This window comes from Oncorhynchus kisutch, linkage group LG2, assembly GCF_002021735.2.
Source record: "Oncorhynchus kisutch isolate 150728-3 linkage group LG2, Okis_V2, whole genome shotgun sequence".
Classification (NCBI taxonomy): Eukaryota; Metazoa; Chordata; class Actinopteri; order Salmoniformes; family Salmonidae; genus Oncorhynchus; species Oncorhynchus kisutch.
In genome coordinates, this window is record NC_034175.2 from 50,013,626 (window position 1) to 50,023,479 (window position 9,854).

Sequence of the window (9,854 nt, forward strand, 5' to 3'; positions counted from 1 at the left end):
GCACCAAAATACAAACCCTAAACCTAGCTGGAAGAATGTAAAAGAAGCTGTAAAAATGGTTCTATATAAAGATGTTGGACCAAAAGCAGACACTCACCGCTTCCTTATTGGGGACTTGCCTCCATCCTCTTGTAGCGTGCTCCGTCTAGAATTCATGCCACTGTTCTGAGAGTCCTGGTGAATCAAACTGACACACAGACATACATACAAACAAATTCATTTCACATCCATCTTTCATGTCAATAGAACACTACCGGAACTTGCTATGGTAGACACATGCAGAAGTCTCAATATGGTAGGGCTAGAATGGTAAAGCTCAAGTCAAAAATAAAAAAATAAACTGTTACAAGCGGTCAGAGAAGTTGGAACGTTAGTAAAAGTAACAGCAGGACTCACTTCTTTCTCATCCCAATGGGAGTTTTTCTATGCCAGGAGAGAAAGGGGAAAATATTTCATTTGAGCAAGAGCAGAACACTGAAAATGGGATCAAAGCTGGTTATATAGTTCAAAGGGATGGCATTTTATTAGAGCTAAACAAAATATAAAAGCATGCTTCCCTGTCAAAATCAAACAAAGGGATGTATTTGAAAACTAATAGGAAAAGTATGTTCAATCGAATAATAATACCTCTTGGAATTCTTTGTTTTTAAAGTCAAACATTTATTTGAAATCCCTTTTGCTGAGAAATGTGTTTTTCAAAGGCACCCCTCTCAAAGGTAATATGATTGATTGATTGGTTAAGAGGAAGTAGAGCGCCAATAAAACCATGCACGTGAACGTGGACCAAGCAGGGACAAGGAACCCACCCAGTATACAGGGGAAGAAAAGGAGGGTAGACAGAGGAGACAGGAGAAGGATGGAGTGGACAGGGAGGGAGAGGAGAGGACATGGAGGGGAGAGGATAAAGGGGATGAAGAGTGCTGAATGTTTCTCTCTCCTCTGTCTCTTCAACTCTGCATTTGAAGGAAAAAACAAAGATATGAGAGTAGGGATACACAGAAAATCATGCAGGATATACACAGACAGAAATAAATACACTGTGGACAAGAGAGGTGAAGAGAAGACAACAAAAGACTAGAGGTCAATGCGAAGGAGAAGTGCATGCATTGTTCGTAGGACAGGAAGGGGACAAAATTACTAGAGTAAGGATGCAAAAGACTGGAGAGTGCATGCATGGTTCCTCCCACAAACTTAAACCTATGATTTATCTCTATGGTTCCTCCTCTCGGTCTGTGTTCTTAGGGTGGGGGCCATTTGGGATGCAGCCTTATTTTACCTCTGCCAGGCCAGGTCCTCCTCTAGGAAGATGTTGCGGCTGGCCTTCCGTCCACCGACCGGGGTGCGAGGCTCGCTGGGCTCCAGAACGCAGGTGGAGCAGGGGGAGGAGTCAGACAGAGCAGACAGGTCCTCCCCTATGGAGCCAGAGTCTGCAGAGTGGGAGTAGCTCAGAGCAATCTTACGGCAGTAGGTGCAGGCCCGCAGGTCTCCTAGACAGACAATGGCAGGAGGGAGGGAGACAGTGAGAAGGGTAGGAGTCAATGAGAGGAAGAGCAGGTCCTGCTATGATCTAGGATGGAGGCAGTATCGTGGTTACTGTGGTGTTGTCACTGCATGGCATGGTTAGGTCACAGCACATCATCATCAAAGGACAAACATGCTATTGATTAGATCTCTTGGTCTCAGATTCTCACATCACAGCAATGTTAGCTCAAAGGTCACTGGTCAACTTACCCAAGTCCAACTTTAGTAACACACACAACCACAGCATAAAAAACACCATGCTGAGCACCCATAGACCTCTGTACACATGATCTCAGCAGTGGCTCAACTAGATCTCTACCATTGGACCTCTCTAACATATTGTGACCCTGCTTTGGGATCATTCTTTAGGGGCTGTCTTCCCTCTCCTCAGGAGGTCACTAGGGATAATGATGATGATGCAGGCAAGGGGTGGGCATGGTCTTGAGGTCATGCCCCCACCCCCTCCTGTGAGTCCCCAATGCACTCACCCGTGTAGCCCATGAACTTGCCAGGGATTTCCTGGTTGCAGCAGCGGCTGCAGAAGATCTGGCCGCAGAGCCGGCAGTGGTGGCGGCGGCGGAAGGTGGTGAACTTCTCATTGCAGTCGTAGCACTCCTTACATTGGCTGTCTGGCATCCAGTACTGCTTCAGGTCACTGTCCTGCAATATGCCTTCTTTATTTAGTGGACCAATTAACACTGTGGTATAAAGTAATGCTGAAGCAATCTTTTCAAAGTACATGAAAACTATATTTCACTGAAATCAAACGGTTAGATGAAACAATAACAGCCTACTTTAAAATAAATAAGAGGTGTCTTCACATGTTGTCCCATATTTGGAACAGTTGCCTGTGTGTGATTGTGATAGTTAGCTAAGTTATATTACTCCAAGTAAAAACAAGCAGCACTAGAGTAACAGTGTGTAAAACAACAGCAGTGAAGTACAATAAACAACAGCAGCAGTGTGATTGTGAAATGGTAGATACCTGGCTCTTTCCCTCCATGATCTCCTTGAGTCTCTTCAGAGCAGTGCGGAGCTGAACAGCCGTACGAGGATCGTGAGTGCCCAGGGGGGTTTCCGATTTCCTACGGCCCTCTAGGAGCGCACACACACAAAAAGAAACACACATGGTGCAGCCATTCAACACACACTTCATAGCAGATTTCGTCTAACCATTCACGTCATGCAAATGCTCCCTTTTCATGCAAATAAAATGCAGAAAGGTAAAGGAGGGAGACTGGGAGAGACATTTTTTTTATACCTCTCTTAGGTAGGTTATAGCCCAACACGGGCATGGAAATTGACAATCTCTACAAGGATTTGCTTTGATAATGGCAGGTTAAGTTAAAAAAGGATTGCACAATAACACAACAGAAGCTTACCAGTATATCAGTAGCCATAAACTAGGCTCTAGTGAACAATTATGGTTATGAATAAAATTATACAGATAACGCAAATTGGACAAATGCCATTGAGTGAGAAACAAAAAAAAAGGTAGTATGATGTTAGTTCTTATATCATTATGCAAACACATACAACTGATCAAATATCAGTGTTGGCAACAAAATAACATCAGAAGGCACTTTATCCATACATGCCAAAAGTAGCTAGAACAACCACACTCACACCAAAACCACTCAGGTGCTTGGGTTAGCTGCCCACTCTGAAACCAGGTTGTTAAAAAAAATCAAGTGCAAAAAACATTTCAGAATTCTTAGCAAACACACAGTATAGAAGGCCCTCACCCTCACCAGGCCATAATGGCCAGTCCACTGCAAAAAGAAAAGACATACATCAGCTTTTTTGAATAGACGTCATGTTACTCACACTGTGCATCCATTCTCATCTGCACGTCACTAACTTAAAACTATAAAATGTCAAAATGGATAGCCCTCACAAAAAGAGCAGCAGTTCAATACGTATTCTAGCCCATGGTAGAAACACAGCAGCTCTCCTTTAAGCTTGCCTAGCGGATATAACGCCTCCAGTGACTCGGATCTCTGACTGATGACTAATCCGATCAGCATGAAACGTTCATCACCATTATCAGGTCAAGCCAGAGAGACAGTTAATGCAATCACTCCAAATATAAATGAAAGCACAAAGAATCACTCAAGTTATTTTTGTCACATGCATAAGTACAGTGAAATGCTTAACTTGCAAGCACTACCGAACAGTGCAGTATTCAACCCCCCACTGTATAAGTATACTGTACATCTGATGTATTAGAATAAATGTGTGTGTGTGTGTGGTACCTGAAGCAGTAGAAGTCCTGCGTAAAAGATCGTGGTGTTGTTTCCTATGCGCCCCAGAGCCGTGGATGGAGTGTGCTGGTATGGTCCAGTTCCTACGCTCCCCAGTGGGTGACGGCACAACCACATCCGGTTTCTCTGTCACTGAGGGTGGCCGCCCCTCCTCTGTACACATAGATCAATTAGAACAGGTCATTTAAAGTGGCACTCCAGTCTCTTTTTTACCTAATTTAACACCTGATTTACTTAACAAAAGTAACATCTTTAGATGGCAAAGGTATCCTCATGACATGGGGGGGTTATGTAATTTAAAAAAGCACATAAAGGCTACATAATTCAGAAAGGTCATGTTAACTGACTGATATCTCATAGAACAAAATGTTCTGAGCCTGTTTCAACCTCAGACCTTATTTTCGGTGTTTATCCCAAATCCCTATTCTTTCCCCATTAATTTTCCCCGTATGAATAGCTGAACAAACCAGAGGCAACTAATTTCCGTTTTTTAGGACAACACGCTCTATTGTTCCCACAAGCAGACAAGGAAGTCGATACCATCAAAGGGCACGATCAGACCAACTCCTTGAATGTCCTACTCCTTGAAGTTTGCCTTTGTGTCTAAAAAACCCACTACTTTACCCTTAAAGGTGCACTATGCAGAAATTCTAATATACACTACCGTTGAAAAGTTTAGACATTAACAATGTCTACACTGTATTTAAGATCAATTTGATGTTATTTTAATGGACAAAAACATGAGATTTAAAGAACAAGGACACTTCTAAGTGTCCACAAACCTTTACTTGGTAGTGTATGCATGTATGTTATATATATATATAACATAACAAGCAAGTATAATCCTTGTGCCATCTGAACCGCTGTGAATATCTGTTCCATACCCCAAAATATTGTATTTTCAGCTGGTGTACAAAACCGAAACTTAAGAACAGGAAGCATAGAAATAGTGCACAAAGTTAAGCTATACTGCAGATTTACAAATCAGATTTCTATGTGAATTTGGTTGGGTCGCCCAAAAAGTTACATATTGCAGCTTTAAGTGTGTGTACATTAATGTACTTATAAGTGTATGCATTGCTGGTGTCCATAAATGTTCCCTTGCCCTCTCTAGATCTAATCTTATCAGCGTAAAGTGATTCACCATCCCTCTAATAATTCCATTAAATAAAAATAATAATTTAAAAAAATTGAAATAGAATGTTAACGCTACATGCTACAGTATATGAGCAGAGTCCTGCTGCCTTGGTGAGGGGCCTGCCAGTAAGGACGGGGCCTGGAGAGAGGGAGACATGATGGACCATGTGGTTGGCCGTGTCACATCACATGACCTCACGGGACATGGGCTCTGCTCTGAGTTGCATTCTACTTCCTGTTAATCTTAAACTGACTGTAAACTCAGCTGGTGGTCAAGGCTACAGTACCTTTCCCTGCATCCTAGGGTACAGTACAGTAGCTTAGACTGTACAGCACTGCATAGTATAGACTGCTATAGGGCAATGGACGAATCTGGGTTTGGTGGATGCCAGGACAACACTACCTGCCCGAATGCATAGTGCCAACTGTAAAGTTTGGTGGAGGAGGTATAATGGTCTGGGGCTGTTTTTTATGGTTCTTAATGCTATTGAATACAATGACATTCAAGACGATTCTGTGCTTTGTGGCAACAGTTTAGGGAAGGCCCTTTCCTGTTTCAGCATGACAATGCCCCCGTGCACAAAGCGAGGTGCATACAGAAATCGTTTGTTGAGATTGGTGTGGAAGAACTTGACTGGCCTGCACAGAGCCTCAACCCCATCAAACACCTTTGGGATGAAATGGAACACCGACTGCGAGCCAGGCCTAATCGCCCAACATCACTAATGCTCTTGCGGCTGAATGGAAGCAAGTCCCCACAGCAATGTTCCAATGGACAGCCTTGCCAGAAGAGTAGAGGCTGTTATATCAGCAAATGGGGGACAAACTCCATATTAATGTTGACGATGATTTTGGAATGAGATGTTCGACAAGCAGTTATCCACATACTTTTGGTCATGTAGTATAGTTGCCACAAAGTTGGAAGCACAGAATCTTCTAGAATGTCATTGTATACTGTAGCGTTAATATTTCCCTTCAATGGAACTAAGGGACCTAGCCTGAACCATGAAAAACGGCCCCAGACCATTAAACTAACTGACTGTAAACCCGGCTGGTGGTCAAGGCTACAGTACCTTTCCCTGCATCCTAGGGTACAGTACAGTAGCCTAGACTGTACAGTACTGCATAGTATTGACTGCTATAGGGCACTCCACAGAATAAGAAATAACAGTGTGACAAAACAACGACTCAATTATTCCGCTTTTTTGTCTTGTCTCCTCATCTTAATGCACAGGTCTACTAGATGACTGTCAACCATCTCAAAACAATTACATAGTGTAATTTAAGTAAGTTTGTGTGAATGTCTGCAATCCCTGAAATCTTGTCTTGCTTTCATCATGCGTATCACGTGTGTTATCTTAGTAATGACCTTTGTTAAAGCGGAACAGGTTGACAAAGGAGCTGTATGCTGATCGGAGTGGGGGCTCGTCCTGCTCTGGAGTCAGGGGTTTGAAGTGTGTCAGGTGAGATGGGCTGCCAGGGGAGATGGGAGGCGCCACACTCCAATCCAGTGTAGAGGATGAAGAGGAGGATTTGTCGTCAGCAGCCATGTTACTGCTCCTGTTGGAAAGACAAACGATCACATGAGACCGGAACATTGTGGTGACATGGTGATCCTCTGCTTAACCGTGTGTAAACAGGCAGCCCTAAACAGAGGCATTGCCTCTTTAACATTTCAATGATCATGGTAAACAAGTTACACTTTCATTGCTATTCAAACTATTACATTGGAACAGTTTACCTGTGATTTGTTCCGCTAGTCTGAAATAAGCAATTTCAATGATTCCTCAGTAGTCTGTCTAACTGAGCTGCAAGGGAGACATTTTAGCCTCTGACCTGAGTTCTTCTACTTCTCATTTCAGCCACTCACCTTTCCACAATACCCATTTAGTCGTTTATTGAGAACAAACACCAAAATAAACATTAGTACTATTATTTCTACTAAAACTGAAAATATTTTTGGTGGCAGGTTTTTAAAAGTACACAAAATTGTGTGATTTTATTTCACAATGGAAACCAGCAATTCTGGTTTGATCAAATTGAGCCCATAGCTTAGGTAGGTCATAATTCTAAGAAACTCAATGACTGCAGAACAGCCCAGAGCTACTGCCGGTTGCAAACCATGCTTTACAGGCTTACCCTCAACGAAGACACAAGACTCACTCTCAGCGTATTTTATAATAGAGCAAGGAGGAACTCAGAGGTGTAAAGAAAACGGTGTCACTGTGAAACACATATCTGAAAAAAATAACAATAAGAAAGAAATTCCTGTCCCTTTTAAAGAGAATGTAGCCAATCTTGTTTTCCACCAACTACAGAGAAAGAGAAAGAAAGATGGAGAATTAGAAAGCGAGAGAGAGAATTAGAGAGAATACACTGTCACTGTACTAAGGAACGTTTAATGATGGAGCTAAGTTTAATGATGGAGCTAAGTTTATAAAATGTCAATAAGGCAAAACTTATGCTACTGTTTGATAAAAACAAATGGGACTGACTTTTGCTGTTTTTCTTCAAACGGAGATAAAACGTTGCTCCAGGCAGCAGTAGATGCCACCGGTGAGGGATGGACCAGAGGAAAATGAAAACCTCACCAGCAATAATTTCCACCCCGTCATGTGACCATAGGCCTGATGATGGCAGCCGAGTTAACCAGCATCAACAGCCTTGAATGCCCACGGCCTCACATTTAGCTAAAGAGGCAACTAGGTGAATGTGTGTAAACTACATAGCCATACTGTTAGTGTATAATACTACAAATACTAATGTTAACTTGCATCAAAGCAGCAGTAACAACACATATAGGGTTAATTATAACAAATATTTGGTAACACAGCTAACGTTCCCTTGCTATCACCGCCAAGCCGTGCAAGAATACAAACATAAATTAACCCAACTAACCACTGCAAAGCAGTATCGTGCAGATAAAAATCATTGATCTGAATAGCTGTCAAATACTAACTACAGTTGCAGACTCTGTGTCCGCTACTGTGCCCGGCGAGTCAGTGAGCTAACGTTAGCTAGCAGTTAACGTTAGCAGGCCCATTGTAGTTAGCTAAATGAAGTAAGAGTGAAGTGAACACTCATATAATCGAATTTCCACTAAATAACACAAATTACCTGTGAGTTGGTCTCCTTGGACATCCCTGTATGAATAAATTACATTAGGTAAATTCCTGTGAAGTCGAGTAGCCGCCCTATCTTGAGATATGTATTTCAAGCAGTCAGATTAGTCCTGAGCAAGACAGGACAAGTCGTGACCACAACAGTTCGATCAACTGTTGTGATCGCATTAGTGGAAACCAAGAGTGTTCTCAGGGCAGACCTGGTTGTAGCTAGATACAGTATGTTGTGTGTTTTTGCATTTTATCTAACCGTAACCATTTTCCTAAACTTGATCGAATTATCATAACCTGCCACGAAAAGTAACTTCTGATAGTCAAAACCGGCAGACCCGCCCCGAGAACAGTCTTGGTTTCCACTACAGCGTTGTGATTACGAAACAAGGCAGCGCCCATCTATTACCTATTTAATCGATTGACATGACACGTTCACTACACACACCATAGCATGTTTTACTTAGTTTCTTGTGAACAGACACTTTCAGAGAACAACAATTGCTATGTAATTTAGCTATAAGTGAAAACTTTAGTATACCTGAGTTGTGTTACTTGTGGACGTTTTTGTCCCCATTTATTGTAAAGATAAAAAATATCATTAATATATCTGTCCTTAGTGCCCTGTGCTCTAATATGTATCAAATAAATGACTGCTTATCTCCACAATTACTTTATTCAGAGTATTGCTTGAGGTATGCCAAATATAACCTACCTGAACCTGGTTATTCTGCTGTTTTGGGCCAGTAGCTATGAGCGCACAGAATCCCTCCCTGCTTTACTTTGAAGAGATCATGAACTGTGAACAACCTATTTTCTGGTCAACCCATCTACTATTTCATCAGTCATTGCAGTTTTGCTTATGTGACTGTCATGTGATATCAGTTTATAGTTATCCATGAATGCCTCTAAAGGAAATTAGTTATTTAACCTTTAAAATGGTTCAAACTGCTTTCAGCTACTGACTGTTGCGTGGTTTGATCTTGTTTGTATTAAATCACATTTTATTTGTCACATGCTTCGTAAACAACAGGTGTAGACTGACAGTGAAATGCTTATTTACGGGTCCTTTTCCAACAATGCAGAGTTTAAGATAAAAAATTTAAATAAAACATAGAAATAGTGACACAAGGAATAAATACACAGTGAAAAAACAAACAATAAAAGTAAAAATAACATGCCTATATACAGGGAGTAGCCATGGCCATAACTACATTTGAGGACACCTGTAACTTTTTATAATTTGGTGAAAAAAAACAAAAAACACTATATATACGAAAGTATGTGGACACCCCTTCAAATTAGTTGATTTGGCTATTTCAGCCACACCCGTTGCTGACAGGTGTATAAGATCGAACACAGCAATGCAATCACCATAGACAAAGATTGGCAGTAGAATGGCCTTACTGAAGAGCAGTGACCTTCAACGTAGCACCATCATAGGATGCCACCATTCCAACAAGTCAGTTCGTCAAATTTCTGCCCTGCTAGAGCTGACCCAGTCAACTGTAAGCACTGTTATTGTGAAGTGGGATCTCCTAGGATCAACAACGGCTCAGCCACACATCAACAACGGGACAGCCGAGTGCTGAAGCGCATTACGCGTAAAAACCATCTGTCCTCAGTTGCAACACTCACTCCCAAGTTTCCTCTGGAAGCAACGTCAGCACAATAACTGTTTGTCGGGAGCTTAATGAAATGGGTTTCCATGGCCGAGCAGCTGCACACAAGCCTAAGATCACCATGCGCAATGCCAAGATTTGGTTCATTATTCCTCCTCCACCAGACTTTACAGTTGGCACTATGAATTCAAATCAAA

General features: G+C 41.9%; 1 protein-coding gene across 14 annotated transcripts in view; it reads right to left on the reverse strand.

Moving 5' to 3' along the window:
• LOC109867930 (1-phosphatidylinositol 3-phosphate 5-kinase) overlaps positions 1 to 8,405 on the reverse strand; it is a 29,910-nt gene extending 21,505 nt beyond the window's left edge. For 3 of the 14 annotated variants that reach the window (XM_031796687.1, XM_031796674.1, XM_031796672.1), the window contains exons 1-9: positions 6,292 to 8,013; positions 3,777 to 3,938; positions 3,267 to 3,293; positions 2,507 to 2,616; positions 2,010 to 2,181; positions 1,277 to 1,487; positions 807 to 953; positions 397 to 423; positions 98 to 187 (exon numbers count right to left, since the gene is read on the reverse strand). In XM_031796687.1, coding sequence (XP_031652547.1) covers positions 98 to 187; positions 397 to 423; positions 807 to 953; positions 1,277 to 1,487; positions 2,010 to 2,181; positions 2,507 to 2,616; positions 3,267 to 3,293; positions 3,777 to 3,938; positions 6,292 to 6,520 — 1,175 coding nt within the window. In that variant the 5' untranslated portion in view covers positions 6,521 to 8,013. Of the gene's footprint in view, positions 1 to 97; positions 188 to 396; positions 424 to 806; positions 954 to 1,276; positions 1,488 to 2,009; positions 2,182 to 2,506; positions 2,617 to 3,266; positions 3,294 to 3,776; positions 3,939 to 6,291; positions 8,015 to 8,039 lie in introns of those variants that run through there. The other 11 variants (XM_031796661.1, XM_031796652.1, XM_031796702.1 and 8 more) reach the window with 9 other exon arrangements.
• Between the last annotated feature and the right edge of the window lie 1,449 nt (positions 8,406 to 9,854).